The sequence below is a fragment of the Lipophrys pholis genome (genome assembly GCF_963383615.2).
Source record: "Lipophrys pholis genome assembly, chromosome: 11".
Lineage (NCBI taxonomy): Eukaryota > Metazoa > Chordata > Actinopteri > Blenniiformes > Blenniidae > Lipophrys > Lipophrys pholis.
In genome coordinates this window covers 28,527,087-28,553,005 of record NC_137631.1, presented here as the reverse complement: position 1 = coordinate 28,553,005, position 25,919 = coordinate 28,527,087, and the positions used below count along the sequence as shown (strand labels likewise).

Below are 25,919 nucleotides of genomic sequence, written 5' to 3'. Positions count from 1 at the left end.
GGGACAACCAGAATAAAGTGTCACAACTCCCCGCCCATATTCTCCTGGACTTGTTTTATTTTGAAAGTCACCAAAATAACAGTCCAACCTGGTCGCCTGTCCACTAGAATGTCCGCGTTCTCCCGTTGATAATGTTTATATCATATTGTTCTCTGCTACGTGTGTGATTTCATTACAAAAACTGACAGCAGCACCCACTAGTGGCCGGACATGCAAACTACATAATTTCGAGTGTTTCCTTGTAAACAGACATCGTTTCTGAAATGAAATGTGTCTGTTGTCATTTGTACAAATTTGTGAACTTTCTAGAACATCTTAAAGCATCCTCAACAACACAACGTGGACGTGTTCAATCACACACACACACACACACACACACACACACACACACACACACACACACACACACACACACACACACAATTCTGTTGTCATTAGCGTCATTATAGACAGATTTTATTTTTCCCACCATCTGCTAAATTATTGAGATTACTGGATCACATGTTTGGGATTACTTGTTTGGATACATCTGAGCTCTGTGTGTATCCGTGTGTGTGTGTGTGTGTGTGTGTGTGTGTGTGTGTGTGTGTGTGTGTGTGTGTGTGTGTGTGTGTGTGTGTGTGTGTGTGTGTGTGTGTTGTTTGGCTCTTCACAATAACACACAGACTCCTGTTCTCGGTTTACCCAATAAGGTTAAAGTGTGGTGCAGGAGGTGTTAATCTGTCCTCTCGTACTGACAGCAGGCCTATAAATGGTCCCTTCACAGCTGACACTGACACACGCACGCACGCACGCACACACACACACACACACACACACACACACACACACACACACACTGTCCTTGCTGCCTATAAAATATGACTAAAGTCGCTTTTGGTTTCTTTGTAAAAGCAGAAAAAGTCTCTGCAGCTTTTGTAAAATGTTTAACTTTCTCGCCTCCGACAGTTTCCTATCAGAGTCAGATTATTAATTGAACCCTGTTATCATTACATATTACACTCTGCTAAAGGTTTCCTCTGCTGACAGTGCAGGCACGTCTGAGTGCAGCACTGCCACCATGTGGTGGAGCTCAGTATTACTTGTCAATGAATTCAGCTGGAATTGATCTCATCTTGTACGTCACTGTTTTCCTGCTGTGCTCCGATCCGATCCGATGAAAATCTGATCGAACCATTTATGAAATGTGTCCTGGAAGCTTATCAGAGAAAATCTTAATGTGAACCAAAGAGAACACTTTTAATTCAATATTTATTTTTTCTGATAGATTACGCACCTTTCTGTGAACGAGTTTATTTTGTGGATCTTACAAGGAACAACACTTGTTGTATGCACTCACTAAAAACTCATTTCATCGAATAACATGACCGGTGTGTGTTTGTTTTTATGTGTGTTACGTTACACAATCACACTGACGGAAAACGTTTTATTCTACCGTTTAAAACACAAAGAAATCAAACTGCGTCCAAAGAAAATAACATTCTCATGGCTTTTCAAACGTGAATATAAATGGATTTATAGCTTTAAGGTGCTTTAATTCAACTCTCATTCAGAATAATTAAATTAACACATTTCACAACACCAGGTGGCGCCATTACAATCATTTTAACACAAGGAGGCTTCCACGCTGCAGATAAAATCACATCTGGATGATTTAACTCCAGTTTTCCGTTTCAGGTGAAGGCTCTTCCTCTCATTCTTCGCTCCTGGACGTCTCACGGCTCTCCCGGCTCTCCCGGCTCTCCCGGCTCTCCCGGCTCTCACGGCTCTCACGGCTGCAGGATCTTCCCGGGGTTCATCAGGTCCAGAGGGTCCAGGGCTTCCTTCACACTGCGCATGGCGCCGATGGCTGCAGCTCCCATTTCTTCACGCAGCAGAGCTCGTTTTCCTAATCCCACCCCGTGCTCCCCGGTGCACGTGCCGTCCATGGCCAGGGCTCGCCTGCAGGGGGAGACAGAGAGCGTTTTCACTGAGACGCTACGAGCGGTGAGCCGGCCGGGAGGAAGCTGCCTTCGCTTCTGCTGTGAACGCGAGAGGCCAGATTAACTGGACGTTTGTTACAACCTCTGCCAGCGTCGGCGAAGAATGAATGAGATCAATATTAAAGTTTGTTCGTCAGAAGATACTGACTCATAACAAGGTGCATATCTGGAACAACAATGGTATTTAATTCACCTGGAATTAGATCTCCATTACTTCTTTATTGTTGAAAATGTCTATTTTGCTAGTAAGTGAGAGCAAAAAGTAAAAAAACTTGTAACTGTAATGTAGAAGATGCTCTATATATTATTGATGTTAGAGTAGGAAGATGCTCTATAATCTGGATGTTGGTGGAGGAAGATGCTCTATAATCTGGATGTTACAGGGAGGAATTTCCGCCCAGAAGTCTGTCTAATTTCTCATTTATCTATCGTTCACAGGCAGTTTAAGTTGGTTCAGATTACAGAGCTGGAGCTGAGGTGATCCATTATTCTGCTGGAATAATGAAGATGGACTCATCATCTAACCTCAGCACTTCAACACTACACATCTTTAAAAATCTAAACTTCTCATGCAGCTTTCAAAAAGAGTTTTTTCCCTCTTTCTTTAAAAAAGCTCCGCTGGCTTTTAGCAGAATTCGCTGCTCGCTGTCGGACAGCACGCCGTCGGACAGCACGCCGTCGGACAGCACGCCGTCGGACAGGACAGCACGCCGTCGGACAGCACGCCGTCGGACAGGACAGCACGCCGACGGACAGGACAGCACGCCGTCGGACAGCACGCCGTCGGACAGGACAGCACGCCGTCGGACAGGACAGCACGCCGTCGGACAGGACAGCACGCCGTCGGACAGGACAGCACGCCGTCGGACAGCACGCCGTCGGACAGGACAGCACGCCGTCGGACAGGACAGCACGCCGTCCGAGACTTTAAACGCTGGAATCGATATCAGCCGGGAGTGTTGGAGGAGAGCGAGGAGCCAGAGGGGAGGTGAATCTGTCTGAAGATAAACGAGCGGAGTGAGAGGGATTAGAGCAAAGTGTGGGCTGGATTACCGAGGAGAGAGGTGCTGAAGGGAGACGGACGGGGAAAAGTTTGGTGAGAAAATCACTGATTAGTGAAAAATAATGAAGGAGAGAGGCTCCACCCACACTGGGATTCATCTGGAGGTCATGAGGAGGTGGGAGGTGGGAACGGTCCGGCTTCCCACTAGGAAAAATACTTAAATACAGTAAAACTGGGAACCTCGACGCCCCCAGAACTCAGAGTCAGAAAACACCTCAAACACCTTGTAGAGGAAGATAGAGGAAGAGTTCAGTCGCTCTGTTCAGCGCTGCTGCAGGAAGAATCAGGAAATCATCAAACAGGAAGTGACGGTGAAGAAAAGTTCCTGTTTCAATGAGCTGCACAAAAAACCCCAAAGGAAACGTCTGTGAACACGTCGTCATGGCAACAGATGTTTCCCATGTCGTCATGGCAACAGATGTTTCCTATGTCGTCATGGCAACATGGCACTTCATATATATTTTCATGTTCAGTGTCATGTTCATGTGCAACACTCCACATGTCATGGAAACATAATGCTTCTCATGTAGTCAAGCTCCGTTGCCATGGAAACATCACCCCACATGTCGTCATGGAAACACGTCACTCCGCATGTTGGCAGAACATAATGCTTCACATGTTGTCATGGAGACCTCACCGCTACATGTCTTCATGCTCAGTTAGCACTCCGTGGGTCGTCATCGTCGTCGTGTTTGGTTGTCATGGAAACGCAGCCCTCGTATTGTGAGTATACGTGCGCGCGCAGTTGTGTGTGTGTGTGTGTGTGTGTGTGTGTGTGTGTGTGTACCTGGCCAGTCTCTGGGTGAACAGGTGGACTCTGTGCAGCTCGTCCTCGTCGTTTGGATCCACGACCATCAGACAGTGGAAGTTGCCGTCGCCCACATGACCTGCGATGGGACCTGGAAGCAAAACTCAGCCTCACTCTCAGGGGAGATTTTAGTTATTCTTTATTTGTTGTCACAATGTTTCTGTAAATCACATACAAGGTGTGATCAACAAGATCCCAGCCTTCATATTAAACCTGCATCTGTGGATTATTATTATAATAATTATTAACACACACACACACACACACACACACACACACACACACACCCTTGTGTATTTCCCTCTGTGACATGCTCACCTGTGAGCCTGTTTTCAATCAGGTCCTCCTTTGTCTCCACAATAATCTCAGGCAGTCGGGACAAAGGCACACACACATCTGTAGCATAGGCCTGTACACACACACACACACACACACACACACACACACACACACACACACACAGGAGATAATAGAAGCATTAGATTTAAGGCAGAAACATTTTGAAGCAGTTGACAAACATCAGGAAGTAACCAACTCTAGATTACTTTGTCAAAACAAGTACTTTACAGTTACTTTTGACTCTACAAAAGCGTTTCAAGTGAAAACAAAGTTTCGCATTCATACTGCGACATTTGGAAAACGATGTAGTTAGCACATTGGGCCACTAGTGGGTGCTGTTTGTTGTTTGTATTATGAAACCACACGCACCGTCTCCACGGAGACCGAGCGTTTCTCTAAAAAGTTGCATTTCACGAGGCCCTGAGCGCCACGGCCATGTAGATGTACACCAGTTTTCTGTTTTCACTTGAAGACATAGTCGTGTGAGCCGTCAGCGAGACTCCTCATGCTGAAGTTTTAATCTCCGCACTTGACGGAGGATTGGTCTCCTGGATGTGAGTGAGTGGAGGCTTCACCTTGCAGCCCGGTCTGAGGGCCAGGGCAGCGTACCAGGCGTCGTGTCGAGCCTGCCACAGCCGGCTGCGAGTCTCAGGGTCTCGAGCCCACTGGAAGTCGGCCCCGCCGTTACTCTGAGTCAGCTCCTCTGCAGAACACACACCGCCAAAAGGCCCACATGCAGGTCTCAAGTCATGATTTCTTGGTCAAGGCCAAGTCAAGTTACCTTATTTCCATGTAGTTTTAACATATATGTATGACATGGTCAAAGGGGAGGTCTTGGTCCCAGAAAGGTAAAAAAAAAAAAAGTCAGGGGGGTATTTTCAAATAGGGAATTGAAAACGGAACCTTTCGGCCATGGTTTGACATTAGTTGGATTAAAACTGACCGCATTTCCGTGACCTGGAGTTTGACCTTTGACCTAATCGCTCTCAAAATTGAATGGAACCGTCCTTACACGACGACAAATCATCCCTGAAGATTTCATGCAATTTGGGTCAATAGCTTTTGCGAAAAGTTTGTAAGCTTCAGAAACACAAATAAATAAATAAATAAATAAATAAATAAACAAATAAATAAATACACGCAGATAAAAAAAACTGAACCGTTGCCTCAACTTTCATAGGCGAAGGTAATAAATATATGTTAAAACATTAGAGGAAAAGTACGTAACTGGACGATCAGTCAGAAGATCAGCTCCAGTTTAGGAGAAGAGCTGAAATTACCGGTCGTGCCGACTTGCTCCTCGAGGCTTCGCTCCGAGCCGTGGAACTCCAGGAAGAGAGTCGGGGAGACGGGGTAGCACAGCGAGCTGAACCTGTTGCAGGCGTCGATCATCACGTCGTCCAGAAACTCTGCAGGAGAGACGAGAAACGGCCCTTAAAACCCACAAGTCTTCTGTTTTTATACCTGATTTCATGATTTTCTTCAGTCAGATCAGTGAAGTTTCATCTTTGTAATCCCTAATCTCCCCCATCCCTCCTCATCCTTCCTCATTCGCTCCCATTCATGTGTTCAACAGCACTGAAGCACCGTGGGATCAGGGGACAGTTTCAGCCTTCGTTAATAAAAGCAGAGAAAAGAAAGTTTGACTAAAACTGGATTTCAGTCCAGTTTTAGTGCTGAGCTCATCGCTAAGGAATCATTTACACGTTTCCAGTGAAAACACATCGTTTTTGCATTTTTGTTTCAGGAAAAGTTCTACGTTTACGCGACAGACACTCTGGGCCACTAGGTGGTGCCGTTTGCTTGTTTTTGTGATGAACCCACACACACAGACGGAGAACGATCCGCTTTAAACATTAATAACAGGAGAACAAGGACATCCTAGTGGACGGACCACCAAGTTGGATTGTAATTACGGTGACTGTCAAAATAAAAGTACCAAGTCCCAGGAGGATTTGCACTGGGAGTACGACAGAGGAAACATGGTTCTTATTGTCCAGCTACTGAGCATGTGCAGAACTAGTAACTACGGCCGAGGTGACCAGGAACAGAATTTCAGAATTGGAGCATTTTCATAAAGTTGCGTTTTGAGCTTTCACTTGAAAACAATGTCGTATAAACAGGGCTAAAACCTCACAGCAACTCACTACTGCCCCCTGAAGCCCAGAAGAGGTACTACTGAACTCTAACATTGTGCTTCTTTCAGCTTAGTTTTTTGTTGTTGTTTTTTTTTTACTTTTTATTTATTCAATTTAAAAGAAGCGTATGAAGATGTAACATAAAATCTCACCTGTTTCAATTCATAGTCAACTTCATTGAAATCATATTACCTATACTAAAACTTACAACTTATGAGTAAAGTTAGAATCACATATAAATGAAACTGATATCATAGACCGTCACTGAGGTCTGACTTCTCTCGAGTAGTCTGGTAGAACAATCGATTGTACTGACAAAACTAAAACAGATGTTGGCAACAGAATACATTAAAATAAAGAATAGAAAAGAGGAAAAAGAAAAAAGTGTTTAGCTCTCTATTGTATTGTAGTATTGGTTTCCATCGTCTCTCAAATTTCTCGAGTTTCAGTTGTCGTCTTGCAGTAGTTTTTTTTCATAAAAACAACAGTTTTTACTCCTTTCAGCTTTGTTTTATACTTCAGTTTGTCTAATGAGAAGTATTTGGGAATACAAGAGCAACGAAACAATAAATAAATGAGGATTATCCTTCTAACTGTGTGCAGGAAAACTGGGAGCCGGGAAACTTTGTGAAACAAGAAAAGCTTCCCCTCCGTGGGGTCGCAGGACTTCCTGCTGGCTCACTGACCGATGCGAGCGATGGGGACTCCGGCCTGGAGGACCTGCACCGTGCTGTCAACGGCAGCCTGCACCGAGGGGAAGGAGCAGACGGCCGACGCCGCCGCCTCGGGGACGCCGTACAGACGTAGCGTCGCCTTGGTGATGATCCCTAACGTTCCCTCCGAGCCCACCAGCAGGTTGGTGAGGTTGTAACCGGCCGCCGTCTTCCTGAAGGAAGAATCACAGACGTGAACTTTTACAACGAGCCCAACAAAGCAGTACTGTTTTCATTTCTTTGTTTTGTGACTTCAAATGGTCCCTGGGCGTCGTTACCGCGGCCGTCGGCCTTTCCCCGCCGTGTGCATGACGCTGCCGTCCGCCAGCACCACCTCCAGGTTCAGGACGTTCTCCCTCATCGTGCCGTAACGCACCGCGTTGGTCCCCGAGGCGCTGGTGGCGGCCATGCCACACAGAGAGGCGTCGGCGCCGGGATCTGAAAACATCAGCATGGAGGAGCCTTTACCACGCCGGAGGTCACGACGAGGGGGAAACACGGTGATGAAAAACAGGCTGCAGTTGTTTACTTGTAGTGAGACGGAGGCGTCGACACTAACGCCACTGACCAGGAAAAAACTAAACAAAACAACTCATACAAGCACAGGAAGAACATGCAAACCTGGACTCCATCCAGGGACCTTCTCACCACGAGGAGGGAAAGTTCAGCTCCTTTGGTCAAGATATTCTGAATAATTCATATTACAATCACAAACAATCAGATTAGATTCCAAAAGCTCCAGATTATAAACTCATAATTTAATAAATCTATAATGTCCATGAGAAATAACAATAATCTCTACATGTATATTCTGTCCTATGAAACGTCTTTAAAATATAACTGCGTGCGTACCTTTAAAACAAATCAATTAAAACCAAAAGCTTCATGAAAATGTGCTTCCAATAATGGAATAACGTAATAAAGCTTCACCTCACTGTGTAATAACGCATTTTGTAATAACTTGTTGCAATATGTAACAAGTTATTACAAAATGAGTTGAAAATTTATTCCATTATTACATAATGAGGCGCTGCAGTTTATAGAAACGACGAATAAACAGTGACTGAACATTGTGTCGACTACAAACACTGCTTTGTGTTGACAGTAAAGAGACGTCTGTGGGTGTGTGTGTGTGTGTGTGTGTGTGTGTGTGTGTGTGTGTGTGTGTGTGTGTGTGTGTGTGTGTGTGTGTGTGTGTGTGTGTGTGTAGCTGAAACGATGTTGCGAGCATGCCAAGGCCACTAGTTGGCGCCGTTGGTAGTTTTTGGAATGAAATCGAGCTCAAGTTTACACTGCAAGTCTTGATGCTGCGACTGCATCTGATGCCTTAATTCAAATTTATTTATTAGATGTTTGTCACATATTTTATCAAGCGTCTACGACAGCAGAAACACTTGTACTTGTAGTGTTTATTAAACGTCAGGCTTCCTCTGAACCGAGCGCAAACTGCAAAACCAAAAAAACAAAAGGGATGATGACATATGTTTGACGATGACGTCGTAGTACCGGAGAAGTTTGTTGAATATCGCAAAGATTTCTCAGAAGAGAAGGAACGGGGCCAAAACTGCATCTGAGGCATGCGCTGCACTTACTTCCCGAGAAGTCATGTGACCTCGTTAGAGAGGCAAGATAAAGAAAATGCCATCAGCCTGTTTAGACGGCGGCCATTACTGCATGTTGAGTGAATATCGTAGGGAAAGGGAAGGCAGGGCAACGGACCGACGGGGAACCAGAGCCCGGTGTCTCTCAGGTAGGCGTTGAGGGCTTTCCGGGTCACACCGGGCTCCACCGTCACGTCGAAGTCCTCCGGGTGGAGGTCCAGGACCTGGTCCATGTTCCTCAAGCTGAAGCACACGCCGCCCTGAAGAACCAAAACGAGAAGCGTGGACCGCAGGTCTCCTCCCGAGAAACGAGCCACGTGTTTGCTGAGAATCTCACCTCCACGGCTCCGACGCCTCCTTCCAATCCCGTCCCGGTGCCGAAGGGGATGATGGGAAGCCGGTGGGCGTGGCAGACTCTGGCCAGCGCGCTGACCTCCTCCACGCAGCGCGGGAACACCACCACGTCTGGAGGGCAGCATCTGGACCACAGAACACAACACCCAGTCCACGCTGCTTCCAAACACTTTGAATTGGTCAGGAAGTTTTTCTTTGACACAACGGCACAAACAATCTTTGGCAGCCTCAGTTCTACCGCCACAGATCTATCGAATCTACCATCACAAGAAAAAGTAATAGGAGTACTTGGAGCTGGATTTTAATTTGTGCATTATTAAAGAAAAACACTGCGTAGGTGTAGTTAAGAGTTTTCACGTTTTTGTGAAACAACTGCGATGTTAAAATACAAGCTTGTTGACATGTTTTGATATATTTGATAAAGTTTAGTTATTGAGAAACGAATGTGTTGAAAAGTTTTGAGATTTTATAATTAAACAAATTAACATTTATTAACACATAAACGCAGAAAAGTGCCGAAAAATGTTCCCATTGAGGACCGGTATCGGTACTGTATCGGTTCAAATGTGAAAGGTTCCCATCCCGAATGAGACAACTTAAAAAATATATATATTATTTTTAATATTTTATTTTTTTAACCAAAAAGATGTTTTCCCTGTTCAGACAGAGAAGGAAGCATTTGTGACTCTGGAAGATATTTTCACTTTAACATGTTGAAAATTAGTCTTTCTGTTATGGAAATCATGTTTTTGTCTCATAAATAAAGAATGTGCTGTGCAGGAAGCACATGGATCGTTTTCAAAACAAGATGGCGCTCTCCGACTTCATTGTCAAGCAAATTCCTGGACTGGTTGTACTGTGACAGATTCTCTTAAACGTTTTAATTGCTCTGATTCCTGTGTATTCTGTCCCCATGAGACACTTTCCTTTATCGTTGATTCGATCGGTGCTTTTACAGACCCAATAAAGAGCTATGAACACCAAACCTGCAGACTGACCTGTGCACCGACTCGTCCTTGCCGTGTTGCTCTCGGACGGCATCGCCCATCGAGACGCCGCCCTCACCACATATCGACCTGAACGAACGGAGCACGCCTTCCTCCACGGTCCTCTGTGGAAACACGCCCTCGCACACAGACGAGGACAGACAGGCGTCATCACAGACCCTGACGCTGGCCTGATATTTCAGGATTTAACACCATTCCTCTTGTAGCTTTTTGTTTATTTTTAACATCAGGATGTTCTTCAACTCGCCGTTTGTTGAGGGTGTGCAGCGCCGCATTAAGTAATAACGATGTAATATGTAATGATGTAATACATTTTTAACTCATTATGTAATAACGCCGCATTGACGGAGGACTGAACCATCGCCTCTTACAAACTAGTGAACAAGTGAGACTTTCTCAGGTAAAAACGCATCATTTTAGCGTTTCTGTTTAAGAAAAGTTTAGCATTTACAGGGCAACGTTTTGAAAACGACGTCCATTTTAGGGAAATGGCAGGAATGCTGAAAACAATGTAGTTTTCATATTCGGCCACAAGTGAGCACAGTTCTTTAAGTAACGATACTACACACACGTACACAGAGAAAAGTATGATAAGACATTATCAATGGGGGTACACGGACAGACGACCAAGCTGGATTGTTATTGCGGTGACTGTCAACATAAAACTACCTGGTCACAGGAGAATGGAGGAAAGACTGTTCTTATCTACTGAGCATGAGCAGAGGAATTAGTGCTGCAATGCTGCGCATGCGCAGCAGGTAAGGAGCCCAGCGTTTCCAAATAATTGCGTTTCAAAGAAAATATGTAAAGAGACATGAATATATGTAGAAACAAAATATAAGTTAAAAAGCTTTATAACTTTATATTAGGAAGTTAGATTTAAAAAAAAAAAAAAAAAAAAAAAAAAGTCTACCCTTGGACTCGAACCCGCGCCTCCGGGGTTACAGGCGGGCCTCCGCCGGGAGAAAGCAGAAGCATGTCACTCATTAAAAATGTTCATAATTAACCCGACTTCGCAGCGCTGACGCACTTCACGCTTCGATAAACGCGCAAATACTTGCGTTAGTATCTGAACTTGGCCCCCCCGTACGAGGTGAAGCCGTCCCGGAGGGAAGCAGCACTCACCCGGGAGTCGCTCATGGAGCTCCAGCCGCGGAGCTGCAGCGGGGAGCGGCCGCCGCGCAGCAGCCAGCCTGCAGCGGCCGAGCTCCGCCACATCGTTCCACCTGCGGCCGAAAGTCACTCTGACCACTCCGGCTGAGGAAGTAAACACAAGTAAAGCTCGAGACAACAACCAGACATACCACTTCCGACACTATGCTTTCAAAATAAAAGGTCGAAAGTCCTAAATTACGAGTTGGGAGGGTTCAATTCCCATTATTATTATTATTGTTATTATTATTATTATAATGATGATGATGATGATGATGATGATGATGATGATGCTAGTTTAAAACAACATAAAAATCTGTAACACAAACAGTATAGATACCAGTTAATCTCATTTCATTTTTATCTTGTTTTACAGAGTATAATAATACAGACCTGTATAGTTAAAAACTTTTTGTCTCAATAAATTGACGTGTTTCTTCCCCATTACTGTTATCAATTATTTGTTTTCGCATCAAGCATCTGAATACTGAAGCTGAATGTTCTTGATCTGAGGCTCCCCCACAATCTGTTGGTCTGTCCCATCCTTTTCTCTCTTCTATCCTCTAACTCCAACCAGAACCACAGAAAGTGTCTTCCTGTGGGTCTGGTTCTGTGTAGACCGTCTCCTACTCTGATTCGGGTTCTGAAGGCCTCTTCCTGTTAAAACCTGGAATTGTTTGGTTTTTCTCTATAAAAGTGCCTTGAAATGACTGTATTGTAAATACAAATAAAATGTCATCAAATTGAAACCGTTTAAATTTCCTGCCCAATCAAAATATTGTCACTTATTAATAATTCATGCACAGATTAAAATCATATACGGATTGAATATACAGAATATAAATGTAAACCCCAAAAAAGAGATGTTTTTGATCTTTTCAACACAGATTAAAGCATTCTTGAAATAAATTCAATGATCTAAATAATTTAAATTGTGTAGTGTATTGAAAAGTGGGTTTCACATGTGTGGTAGTTTGACTCCAGGAGAAATGTAGTTCTCTGTATGGCCACTCAGAGGCGCCGCAGGACCTCTGAAGTATGACGGGCTTCACTCATCACTCAAGGTACTCTTCTCTTAGTGACACTGTTTAACAAATTAACACGTTTTGGGAACCAGACTGTTCATTCAGTGTGTTGAATTATATTTTGATGCAGGCACATTTTAGATCCACAACTCCCAAACCTCTGTAACTTTTAAATTAATATTTGACCTACCTCCCAAAGTCAGCAGTTCATCCAGTTGCTGCTGGATTGCACTTGCAATACAAGTTTGTACCATGTGGTGGTGTATTGAGGCAGTAGGAGGGAATTGATTCCACAACATGTGAAGCTCAAGGCTGCTTCACGGCACTCTACATGATAATAATAAGGTATGCACTATTTACCCACTGGTATTTAATTGGGGTCCAATCTGGATCTAATCTGGGTCCAATGAGTCCAAACTGGGTCCAATCTCAGCCAGTCTGGGTCCAATCTGGAATCAATTTCGGTCCTATCTTGAGCTAATCTGGGGACTATCTGGATCTGATCTGGGCCCAATATGCGTCCAATCTCTTTTCAATCTAGACCCAATCTGGACTCAATCTGGATTCAATATGAGTCCAACCTGGACCCAATTTGGTCCTATTTGGATCTAATCTGGGTCTAATTAGAATCTAATCTTGGTCCAATCTAAGTCAATCTGAATTCAATCTGGATCAAGTCTGGGTCCAATTGGTGTACAATCCGTGTCCATTCTGGATCCAGTCTGGGCCTTTCCTAATATTAATTGGACGTGTAATGTTTAGGGATACCAGCTGGAGGACAGCGGGTCTGATGTCGTTTTTAGAAGTAATCAAAAGGAAAAGAAAGACAGAATATGGACAAAAAAAACAACAACCACAACAACAACAACAACAACAACAACAACAATAGCAAAACAATCCACATTTTGTAAAGATTTACTGGAAAGATTTGAGGTCGTTGTGGAGAACGTAAACGTTTTTAGTTTTTTTTTACACGTTGGTCCTTGAAATCTGAGCTGCTGCTGGAGACGTTTTGGTTTCAGGGTTCCACACGCTCCTCGGGTGACGTACATGTTCTGAGTTGGCCCGGTTGGGTCGGAGTCTACGTGCTCGAAAACTCATGGTACTCCGGTTAGCGCTCAACGCAGCGGCGCTGACGGGGGGAGAAGGGGACGGCGTGGAGTCCGGAGACAGGGACAGTCGAGAGATGTCGGGTGACACGGCTTCACCGAGACGTGGGTCTGAAAAGGAGAAAGAGATATGGCTGATTGACTGGAGCTCAGTCGGTCCTGAGACGACTCCTCGTGGCACACGGACCTGGAGAGAGAGACTGGAACGAGGAATCTGGTGAGGCAGGATCTGCGGCGTCACGGTTTTCATCTCCTCCACCCTCTTCATCACTACGCTCACTTCCCATGCCGCTGAAGCCTTCCTCATCGCTCTCTGATTCCTCTCCTCCGTCGTCGTGTTGGATGGTCAGGACCTGTGGTGATCTTTCTTTCTCGATGGCTTGAAGACGCCTGCAAAATGACGCAGGATGTGTTTTCGACTCGTCTTCGTAAACGAACTGTTGAGTGTGCGAGGCGAGGAGAGGAGAGGAGAGGAGAGGAGAGGAGAGGAGAGGAGAAGAGAGGAGAGGAGAGGAGAGGAGAGGAGAGGAGAGGGGTGGCGAGGGGAGGGGAGGAGAGGAGAGGGGAGGAGAGGAGAGGAGAGGGGAGGAGAGGAGAGGGGAGGGGAGGAGAGGAGAGGAGAGGCGAGGCGAGGGGAGGAGAGGAGAGGAGAGGAGAGGAGAGGAGAGGAGAGGAGAGGAGAGGAGAGGAGAGGCGTGGCGAGGAGAGGAGAGGTGAGGAGAGGAGAGGAGAGGAGAGGCGAGGCGAGGAGAGGAGAGGAGAGGAGAGGAGAGGCGTGGCGAGGAGAGGAGAGGTGAGGAGAGGAGAGGAGAGGAGAGGAGAGGAGAGGAGAGGAGAGGAGAGGAGAGGAGAGGAGAGGCGAGGCGAGGAGAGGAGAGGCGAGGCGAGGCGAGGAGAGGAGAGGTGAGGAGAGGAGAGGTGAGGAGAGGAGAGGCGAGGCATTCAGACACGAGGCAACTCACTGCTTTACAAGGAAATATAACAAACACATTTAGCTGTGGCTCGATTGGGAGAATGCTCGTCTCTCAATCAAAGGTTGCGGGTTCGATTCCCCGACTCCCCATGTCCGTAAATCGAAGTGTCCTTGAGCAATATGAGTGAAAGCCATTTATGCAGTAAAACAAGGTGAATTTGAATTTAATTAAAAAAAGAATCAATAAAGTAAAAACTCTGTTAAAAAATAAGTCCGATCTATTGCTTAATGGGAAAAACCTGAGGGAATAAAGATTTAAAAGAGGTGAGTGTGTCAGCAGGAAGTTCCACAGGCGAGAGATTAAAAGCTGCTTCTCCTGACGAACTTGCGATATTCTTTGGATGCGTTCAAACATCCGTCCTTATGTGAGTGTGGAACAGGTGAACGGCGTACCGGCTGTGCTGCTCCCCCCACGCTCTCAGCTCGGCAAACACACCGGCCCGGTCTTTACTGAGCTCGGCTCCCTGGAGGTTCTGGGACGTCTGGACGTCGGGCAGATGGTGGAGGGCGAACGTCGATCTTGCTGGTGCCGTCTATGAAACAGAGGAAAGGTAGAATGTGTACGAGAGGGTCGGAGAAGGTTCCCAGGAGGAGCTGAGGATCAATCACAGGAGGCAAACAAAGTGACAGCGATGGGCTGGATAGATATTCCAGGATGGCAGATTGAGCTCCATCTGTCAAGTCCCCCTGACGCGTCTCCATCACCTGGGTCTCTTTCCTCTCAGCTCTCTGTGAATAATTAGCCGCCTCTGTTCCGACATGACAGGACATTAAAGAGACGAGCTGCTGCCGGACGGCCATAATGGGCTGCCAGAGTCCATTCAGCTTGTTGCTCATCTCAGTCCACGTTAGAAATGATGAATGGCCGTGGGGTGACGAGACGGGCCTCTGAGAGAGATGAGCAACGACATTATTATCAAATTGCAGAAACGTTTGCGGTGCTCTTACCCGCAGCTTTTCCCGCCTCGCTCGAATGGCCTGAACTGGATTCCCACAGAAGAGGATCCGCCCGGCTCCTTCAAAAACCAACACGTGAGGGAAGAACTCAAGTTAACTGACGCTGACGAGACACGATGAAGTTCTCCTGGTGGAAGAGCATTACTGCTGCCGCACGAGGCGCTACGGCGGCCCAGAGGGGCCAACAGCACAACACAACAGCAAGAGCTACAACACAACTAAACTAAACTAAAACATAACCGAGAAATGATATCGGCGGCTGTAGATGAGAAACTGTCTGCTTTAGGTGTTTTTATTGACTCACGTAAAGCGTCGGACACGATTGGTCTTTCTTTACTATTATACACAAATAGTCAGCTGTAGTGTCCCGCAAGGCTGGGTTCTGGGACCAAAAGTATTTTTACTTTCATTAAAATATATTTAAATTATAACTTTACAAGAGTTCCAATGTTACATTTGCTGATGGAACACATTTATTTCAGTAATTAATTAGTCGTAACGGTAATCAAACCACCAGGCGTCTAACCGTGTGTTAGGGTGCTGGTTTCTGCTTCCACCGTAGACAGATTTGAGTCGGCAGAACCCAGTCTGGATCCACAGGGGGACGGGACTCCAGGCCCGGCTGCTGACCACGGTCTGATACCAGTAGGTGGTCTGGAGCCGGGTGGTGACAGGGTCCAGAACGAGGGGAGGCCAGGAGAACCGTTTCTGCTGTGAGGCCGAGTGCCGTCAGCCGGCTCCTCTGCAAAGATAAAAGTGAGTCTGCCATTAAAAATACTTTGGTAATTACCTGGACATTGTAGACCGGGGGTCAGACCATTAGAATCTATAAATAACGGGAACTCTAAGTATGTTTTAGTGCAGCAAAGTATCAATATATTTAATGAACTCTCTATTTACGGCAAACTACAAACCTGAAATTTGAATTAAAAACTGCTTCAGTTTGCCACAGGTGCTTTACAATTTACTGATCACAGTGGATTTTATTCCTCTATTTACATCTTCAAAGGCAGAAAACATTTGGTCACATGTAGCTGGGACTATAAATTTAGTCGGTATAATAGTTCATATTATGATCAGAATAACTGGTAAAATTCTGGAACTGATCTTCAAAGTCGACACATTAATACATCTCTGTAGTAATCCAGATCACATGGACTGACTCAACACATAACACAAACTAGTGCGCCCCTGGTGGCCAAATAGATACATTGCAAAAATATTTACCAATTATAATATATTTATAATATCATTTTTGAATAAATAAATAAACAAAACATTTTTTATTACATTTAAAAAAAAAAATATTTATTCCATAATTAATTGTTAAAAAAAATAATTGATTAATAGATATGTATACTGTATATATAGATATATAAATATATTATAATTTCTCACAGCTGGTAAATGTAATCTTGCGGACCAGACTGGACTCTCTGGAGGTCGTATGTTTGACAGTGTGGACTAATTCAGTCCCAGACACACACACCATCATCAGCAGGAGCCTGGGAGGCGCCGCAGCCTCTAATAGAGTCTCGGAAAATGTCCCAGTCTCCTCCCACAGTGCTCCAGCAGCTCAGGACGCCCTCCTCCACCCTCACATCATCCAGGTAACGCAGCTGAGGGATCAACTCCCTCACCGCCGCCCGGTAACTGTAGTCCATCGTCTGCGGAGAAGAGAAGAAACAGGGAAGAGAAAGTGAGAAAAGAGATGACAAGAAGATAGTTGAAGGGTTCTAGAATTTTTTTTAAAAAGTGTGAAATAAAAGCTGAAATGTCCTTCCTTCCTGTGGACATAAGAATCTATAACTCCTCCATCTAAATAATATTTCCTCTGTTTGATATTGAAAGTTTCTTTCTATTTATTCTGTGTGAAGCAGTGATTAAAAGAATTTCCCTCTGGGATCAAAATTAAATTGATTAGAGTCAATTCAATTATTTTCTATTCTATTCTATTCTATTCTATTCTATAATGTCTAAATTCTCTGAAAATGCTGGAAAACAAGGCTGAAACAGCTAAAATCAGGTACAAAACAGCTGAAAATGTAATGAAACGTTTACTATCCCAAATCGTAATCTAAACTTCAAAAATGCAACTTAAGATATAGTTTTTGTTTCAGAACTACTGTATATATGGAACTTTAGAAGCGGTGTCAGCTTCATTTTAACGGTTCAACATGTTTCGCGGCTACAGGTAAATTTGATTTGGTGGAAAATCACAAAAATGATTCTTTTGGTCATGGTGGTCTTGAGATTAGGACGGATAAAAACTGCAACCTAACTCCTTTAGGACGCCTCCTAACACCTTTCCTTAACCCCGGGACGTCATCTACGGGGTTAAGGAAAAGTGGATAGGAAAGGAGAGACGAGGGACTATTAGGAAGCACCCTTCATCCCTGATGACTGTTTCCCATCTTCACTTGGGTTCAAAGTTGCACTACCGCCATCTGCTGGTTCCAGCTAGTCGATACCATTCCCACCGCTCAAGAAAGAAAGAAAGAAAGAAAGAAAGAAAGAAAGAAAGAAAGAAAGAAAGAAAGAAAGAAAGAAAGCGCATATTCTACTTAAGCAGCAAATCATGACTTCATTATAGATAAGAGTTGGTTTAATGGACTTCTACTAAATAAGAGTTTAATAAGGAGGAGAAACCCAGATGGGATTAAAAACATTTCTAACCTGGAAATCTGATGTCATTTTCCATTTAGCACCAATTACAAACCGCAGCTCATAACCAGCAGGATGTGTTACAAAGGAACTGAGGTCATGATATTAAAAGATAAAAAATGTGATGTACTCACAGTTAAAAACTGAATGATGGAAGATCTGTATTCTTCATATCAGCTGATCGTTATTTGTCTTAGTTGGTTACGACCACGATGATTTTACCTCTGAATGAAGAGGATGGAGAATAAAGAGATGCAGCCTCATCACTTATATCAGTCTGACGTGATCAACGCACAGACGTCAGTAAATCAGACGAGGCGCTGGGCGATCAAAGTTCAGCGAGCCGGCCTTCAACAACCCACACAGACGCAATGAATGAAAGAAGACAGAGTGAGCTGTTGGCAAGGAGGTGAAAAGGTAGAAGAAAGACGGAGCGAAGAGTTTAAAAAGGAGAGGAAGTGCGGAGCTGGAGGAGTGATGGCTTGGCGTGAGAGCCGAACCGAGAACCTCACAGTCACTACAAAGCACAAACTAATGCATATTCAAGTCAGCATCTCCCCTCATTGCCCCAGTTTCCTAATTAATGCTCCGCTGGTGGGTGTAAATACACACATTCACAGCTTTGAACATGATTCACTTCATTACTCACTTTATTATGACACTCTCAAAAGAAAAAAAGACATGTTTTGTTTAAAAGTTTGATGATTCTCTTGGTGTTTTGTCTGGGTCGGAGCCGGTTCTGGCCCGTTGGGCCTCGTGTTTGTCCCCCCGCTCCCGCCTGCAGAGCTAAAAAGCCAGATTAAAGTGGTGGAATCACACATAGATAACTTTATGTCTCAATATAGTCTGAAGACATTTATGCGATTATCCAACAAGCCACAGGGGGCTGGCAGCTCGCTGGCGCCCAGAAGACCGTTGGAGGATCTCTTCATCAGAACCACAGAGTTGCAATGCAGGATGGCCTTTCACCACATCTCCTGAAAACATCACTTCCTGTTCAGGAACGCCGGCCGGCACTTTGCTCAAGCTTCGTTCAACTCAAACTGTGTTTGGCTTTAAAGTGCTCTCTGGGCAGAATTCTGTCAAGGCGTCGCTCTGCTCCATGAGGCTGCGGCTGCTGTCATGTGCTTCTGTTAGTGACTGGGAGTTTTACTTTGTGCAAAATGACGTTGGAATTGGTCGGACTTAAGTTTGCACACAAAAAAAACCCCAAACATCCAGTTTTCATGGGTTTGTTTTGTTTTTTTCATTCATCCAATCATGATGCGTTACAGCTCTGGAATCATTTGTGACTTTATGAGTTGCACTGAGAAAACATGTTAATGATCTGAAATAAAGAAAAAACGTTAAAAATAAAATAAGGTTGCATTAATGACGTGTCACAGGGACAATTTAAATATTTAATTTCACTTGTTTAGCTGATGTCAAAACTTTTAAATGGATTTTCCCCTCTTTATTACTTTTATACATTTTCGCTATATAGATAAAGAGGCGAAGTCGTTTATAGCCGCTCTACATTCTCTAATGGTTCGAACACTTTTTGCTATAGAAGCATTCTTTTTCTTTATTTTTTTTCCTTTTCATCTTTTTCTTTTTTCTTCTCCTTTCATGTTCTTATTTTCCCTTTTTTTCTTTAATTTTTCCTTCATTTTCCTTTCCTATTATTTAAATTTTTTAAAAACCTTTTTTCTTCTCTTTCTTCCTTTGCTCCATTCCTCAACGCTCTGGCTGACTCAGCGGTCTTACCTTATTTAACTGTTTTCATCCTGGAGATTAGACCATTTTTGAAAAGCAGTGTGGAATACAAGTCGAGTTAAAAAATGAAAACAAATGTTTGTATTCATGACATATACTGAAAGCTTCAGCGAGCCGCTCCAGAGGAGCTGAAGAGCCCCGTGTGGCTCCAGAGCTGCAGCTTGCAGACTTCTGTTTTAGGGTTTTCTCAGTTTTCCATCCAGTCATCGTCTACATCGGGGGTGTCAACACATTTCAGTTCACAAATAGCCCAAATCCAGCCTGAGTGGGGCACCACTACACACTCTGCCACAGGAACCTTTCAAATTAAAAGTTTCTTTTGGTGGAAAAACTGAAAAATGTCTTAATTTTCACAAAACCAAAGAGTTAGTTTAGAAAATCTCTACAATGTCGACATGAATCCAACTTTAGTCCCAGTTTTTACTCTAAATTGTACATTTCTGTTGTTTAACACCCCTGATCTATATTGTTCAAACACACCGAGGGTTTTCTCTTTTTTCTGTCAGTGTTTCTTACCTGAGCGTTGGTTGGATTTGGCCGCGAACACACAGGGTTTCCCTCCAGCGTGAGCCTCTGCAGTTTGCCGCACAGACCCAGATACTGAATTTGAACGAGATCGTCCACGTCGTTCCCCTCCAGATCCAACAGCTTCAGGTTCTCCAGCATGCCGACCTGACTCAGCTCGGACAAATAGTTGTAGGCCACATAAAGCTCCTGGAAACAGAGACACAGACGAAACAAGCGATGAGATGCAGAGGACAGGAGAAGAGTCTATAGGCTTAACAGAGAGACGCTTATCACTCATATAGTCACAGAGAAAGACGCCGTTCCTTCTTACTTGTTATTACAAGTTACACACTCAGAATTGTTCATTACTTTTTGTCCTAATGTGACTTGGACACTCATGTCAAATGTAAGAATTAATTCGTACTTGGTTAGAATTGGCGGGTGCGATCCAAAGTAAAACACAATGCTGAGATAAATGCAATATTCAATTCAACTAAACTTTATTTATATAGCACAAAATACAACACAGTCATCTCTAGGTGCTTTTAACAGAGAAAAACATACAATATGTGTATAACGTCACGATACAGTGGTGGCGTTTAGTCAAACTCAACTTGAGTGGACCAGACCGGTAAAATTGTCCTATAATAATCTTTAAATTTAAACTTTAACATTTTTCTTTGTCATGGTGGAGAGCGTACGTGATGACGATATCTATAGTTTGCGAAAAAATAAATAGATAAATAAAACATCACTCCAGAAAATACAATAATTTAAACATAAAGCCAATTTTAATGAATACAGTGAAAAGTTAAAAACAAATTCTCCTATAGCTGTTATGTTATGCGTTTTCTTTCAATGAGGTAGCTGCTATCTTTCATGGGAGCATCACCGATATCTCAGCTCGGGTCTCAGTTTGGACTTGTGTCACTGCTCTAAATATATTTGTTTTAAGAAAAAAGAAATCGATGTTTTCTTTGAAAGTTTGGCCTTACGTTTGACACCCATGAGGTAAAGTGTCCGAGAGCTCGGGACTCAAGGTGTTAAAACAGAAGGTTGTTTGTGGTGCAGGCTGAACAATCACAAGAAACACACTGGAACAAACCCGACGAGTGGGTTCCTCTCAAGGAGGCATTCACGTTACGATCTGTTGGTTATCCACATTTTTAATTTTCTCATAAAGTCTACCTGAAGGGAGGTGAAACTGGAAATGCCATCGAGGTCCTGCAGGCGGCAGCGGGACATCCACAGCACCTGCAGGTGGGTAACGGAGGTTCCCAGATCTCTACGGAAACACAAAATAGGGAGTTATATATATATAATAACATATATCACTGGGTAAGCCTATCGAGTCCCAAGGCTACTGTAGCTGTGTGTGTGTGTGTGTGTGTGTGTGTGTGTGTGTGTGTGTGTGTGTGTGTGTGTGTGTGTGTGTGTGTGTGTGTGTGTGTGTGTGTGTGTATATATATATATATATACCGGACTGGTAAAGTAGTTCCATATTAACCTTTAACTTTAACGTTTTTCTTTGTTATGACGCAGAGCAGACGTGATGAAAACGTCTAGATTTGTCCACAAAAACCAAAAGATTTCCACCAAAAATGTCTCCACTCTCAACATGAAGCCAATTTTAATGATGTAAAATATAGTGGAAAAAACCTCCTATTGCTGTTGCATTATGGGTGTTTCTTTTACAAACTCACCCTGACAGCGTGGCTTTGAGCGTAATGCTAGTTTGCTATCTTTCATGGCAGCATCACCGACCTCTCCGCCTCACTCTTGTATTTTGTCGCAACTCTTAAGAAATTAGTTTAAAAAAAATCAATGTTTTCTTTGAAATGTTGACACTTTGCTTAGTGGTTTGTCCTGACTGGAGCCTCTTGCTGGCCTGTTTTGGCCCACGAGCCTCATGTTTGCCTCCGAGAGTAACAGTCAGATCCTCAAGTACTTTTCCCGGGATTTTCCACGTCGATACCCGATACACTCCGAGCCCCTCAGTGTCCTATTGCCAGACAGGCGGCTGAACCAGTTCTTCACTCGTAGCTTTCTGGAAGACTAAACATCCCGTCCGTTCGTCTACAAGCTGCGACGTGTATCCCCTGGTGGCTGGATCAGAGCAGAACCCTACACCTACAACACAGTTTCAGGTAGATAGTTCCATGAGTTCCACTATTCTGCCTCAACACACATCCTTTTTTATGGATTCCACCACCAGTTTGTTGGCCTCACAGCAGTCTGCTTTTTTTCTTTTTTTTTTTTTTTAAACAATGGTCTGTAAATCTGTGACATTCCAAAACATAATTTGCTTTTCGAGAACAGAAACAAGCAGGATGTGTTTGTGTTACAGAACTTACCTTACTGACATGATGGTACTGTTGTTCAGTTTGAGCTGAACTAACTTGGGCATGAAGGCGCCTACGAGATGATCAGACAAGAAAAGCCAAGTTTCACTCTTCTTTATGTAAAGAAAACAAAAGAACAATACAATTCATTTCCATGGATTTCAATTTCGCCACACTACTATTTTTTTTCTAGATCCTCCTCACCGGGTGTTCAGCATTAATCAGACGAAAGGAATCGTGAGCACGGTTTGACTCACACGTGTACTGAGACCCGTCAGGCCTGCAGTCGTTGTGCAATCGAGGATTTTCTCAGGACAAAGAAGAAGCAGCAGCTACATCACGGCTGTTCAGGGGTCACACACAGTCCAACTTCATCTTGAGTGGGCCGGACGGTAAAATAGTGCCATAATATATATATATATATATATATATATAAATAAAAACACATACATACATACATATGTATGTATGGGTGTGTACATACACACACACACACACACACACACACACACACACACACACACACACACACACACACACACACACAGTATATATATATATATATATATATACAGTATATAAATCCATACATCCATCCATCCATCCATCCATCCATCCATCCATCCATCCATCCATCCATCCATCCATCCATTCATCCATACATACATACATACATACATACATACATACATACATACATACATACATACATACATACATACATACATACACGCATATACAGTATATATATACACATACATACCGATAGGTAGGTAGGTAGGTAGGTAGGTAGGTAGGTAGGTAGGTAGGTAGGTAGGTAGGTAGGTAGGTATGTATGTATGTATGTATGTATGTATGTATGTATGTATGTATGTATGTATGTATGTATGTATGTATGTGTATATATATATATATATATATATAAGGTGTCACTTTAACATTACAATGGTGTTGGTGTTAAAATGCATTGTTAAGTATCCTGACAAGATGTGGTGTTGGAAAAGTTAATAACTGGGACACTGACAGGTAATAATACCAACCCTAGGTGGTATTTAAACCCATGACCTTCTCATTGTGAGTCCAGAGCGCAAACCACTGCTCCACTGTGCAACACCATCTTCACTTTGCTTTCAGACTGACAATAAACAACTATTCTACTATCTTCCATTCTAAAATTCTGTCCACCAAGTGAAAAATAAAAAAACGGCGCTGGCAAAAAAAGATTCTTGTTTTGTAGCTGTGATGTGTGGGCGTGGCTTATTTTGACACCAGCTGATCAACACTCCAGTTTGACAACACTAAAATGTTTAAAATATCCCCAGTGATGTTAGTATATAGCTGTTAGAGTAACATCAACACTGACGCCAAACCTTCAGCACGGGCAAGTTTGCTGTGTAGAAAACACGCGGCACAAATGATTGGAATTGTTGAGAAGCAGCGAGCTCAAGCGTGAACTCATAAAAATGGAATTCTTTATCTTAACAATACAGTTTCGATATTGTAACTGTGGTAACGTCCAGTGTCTCTTACCGAAGTTACCCAGAGTGTTTGACCGCGTGTCCACGCAGACCTCCAGAAAGGTCACATGTGAAAGGTTGTGCGTTCCACAGAGGGACTCCTGCAGGTGGAAATTCATAGTAGAAATTACTGTTTTTTGTTATTTATTATTCATTCACAATGGACATGTCAAAACACATAATATAGAAAAAATAATGTATTTGACATTGTATAGAAGGTGTACTACATTCTCCCTCAGGGTGCAAAAGGAAAAGTTATATCAGATTTGCACTAAATGAACTGAGTATGTGAAGAACATCTGGCTTAATCTGCTTTCTGTAATGTGAAGTTGTTTGGTTGTTCTTATGCGTGTATAAATGAGTGACTTAAAAGAAAATATTCTAAAGGCAAGAGAGATCAGGATTTGATGACACTAGTGATTTTATTTTGTACCTAGAGTGTCGTTGTTGTAGGGAAGAGAATCAATGAACGTTGTCATGACTTGCTTTTTCTAATTAATTTAAAAAAAAAGGAAAAATACATCTAATTATATATAAAATTTGAAAAAAGGTTTGAAAAGGAGCGTACCCAATGTACACACACCCATCTCAACATAAATATTGATGTCGTGTTTTTTTCCTCTCAAGTTTCCTTTTATTGAGTCAAACAACAAAACAATAAATATCATTTACTTGTATATTATATAAAGACTTTATGTAAAGACTGTACTGGACTGACGTGCTGCTCAAAGACCAACCAGAGGAAGGAAAACATGAACGTGGAGAATCTTCGAACCCACCAGCTTCTCTGGAGAAAGAAGCAAGTCAGCTGCTGTTTCCACGTCCTCGCAGGGTTTCATGACCGGGTTTGGGTTGACTCGGTCCGGATGCTGCAGCTCAGTCACCCGAACCCGTCCGGTACCGGGCCGAACCTCTGGAGGACCAGACGGGCGGCGGCTCGTCATCTCTCATCGTCAATAAAACTCCATCAAAAACCAAAACCTTTTACCTGCTGCAGAAGAGTCCGGTTGCATAAAGAACTCACTATATTTCCATTTAAAAAAAACAACAACAACACGAAAGAGCCCCGAGCAGAAGTTTGCCTGACAACCACGTACGACTTCCTGGATACGGCGCAAACAAGCCCGGTGCATTCTGGGAAATGTAGGTCATGAGCAAGAATGGGTTTTTTTTGATGGTTTTTAGTGCTTCCTTTCTCTCTATTTTGTTTGCACAGAATTATGGCAAACCTGATATCGAAAATAAAATGATCAATTGTGGCCAAAAATTAATATTATGTGGAAACAGAAACAGTTCGACACTAAAATCTAAAGATCTAATCGATCGGTCCTGGGATGATGACAAATCATCCCAGAAGATTCCATGCAATTCGGGTGGGGAGTTTTTTGTGACAAGTTGGTAAAATACATACATACATACATACATACATACATACATACATACATACATACATACATACATACATACATACATACATACATACATACATACATACATACATACATACATACATACATACATACTTTGGTGGTGACCCAACCATCGTCAGTGAATGTAATAAACCAAAACAAACAAAATGTATTTACAGTACATATCAATATATGTTCTCATTTTAAATTTTTTATAAATCAATGTTCTATTTTTATTTTTATTTTCTATCTATCTATCTATCTATCTATCTATCTATCTATCTATCTATCTATCTATCTATCTATCTATCTATCTATCTATCTATCTATCTATCTATCTATGTATGTATGTATGAATGTATATACTTTACTTTACTTTATATTTTATGTACTTTTTGTTTATAATAAACTAACACATTTAAATAGTTTACCATTATGGGAAGCTATTTAAGAAGTATGGGGCAGGACAAACAAACCCCAAACCCCCAAAAAGCATCGTTTTGT

The 25,919-nt window shown here is 43.1% G+C and overlaps 2 protein-coding genes across 3 annotated transcripts; both read right to left on the bottom strand.

Moving 5' to 3' along the window:
- Positions 1 to 1,219: 1,219 nt before the first annotated feature.
- ldhd (lactate dehydrogenase D) lies at positions 1,220 to 11,313 on the bottom strand. Of its 2 annotated transcripts, none has more exons than XM_080475976.1 (11): positions 11,131 to 11,313; positions 9,997 to 10,109; positions 8,982 to 9,123; positions 8,763 to 8,904; positions 7,322 to 7,481; positions 7,017 to 7,216; positions 5,473 to 5,601; positions 4,768 to 4,895; positions 4,172 to 4,262; positions 3,833 to 3,944; positions 1,220 to 1,941 (listed from the first exon to the last, which is right to left on the bottom strand). In XM_080475976.1, the coding sequence occupies exons 1-11, from the start codon at positions 11,221 to 11,223 to the stop codon at positions 1,770 to 1,772; spliced, it is 1,482 nt and encodes a 493-aa protein (XP_080332102.1). In that variant the 5' UTR covers positions 11,224 to 11,313; the 3' UTR covers positions 1,220 to 1,769. The 2 variants fall into 2 exon arrangements, with proteins under 2 accessions (XP_080332102.1, XP_080332103.1); XM_080475977.1 differs by having other exon boundaries at positions 1,281 to 2,980; positions 11,131 to 11,307.
- Positions 11,314 to 13,081: 1,768 nt separating this feature from the next.
- Positions 13,082 to 25,090, bottom strand: lrrc56 (leucine rich repeat containing 56). The gene is made up of 11 exons (XM_080476032.1): positions 24,786 to 25,090; positions 24,020 to 24,107; positions 22,502 to 22,562; positions 21,336 to 21,432; positions 20,157 to 20,354; positions 16,711 to 16,888; positions 15,748 to 15,963; positions 15,213 to 15,280; positions 14,658 to 14,797; positions 13,479 to 13,681; positions 13,082 to 13,402 (listed from the first exon to the last, which is right to left on the bottom strand). The coding sequence occupies exons 1-11, from the start codon at positions 24,948 to 24,950 to the stop codon at positions 13,152 to 13,154; spliced, it is 1,665 nt and encodes a 554-aa protein (XP_080332158.1). The 5' UTR covers positions 24,951 to 25,090; the 3' UTR covers positions 13,082 to 13,151.
- Positions 25,091 to 25,919: the final 829 nt, after the last annotated feature.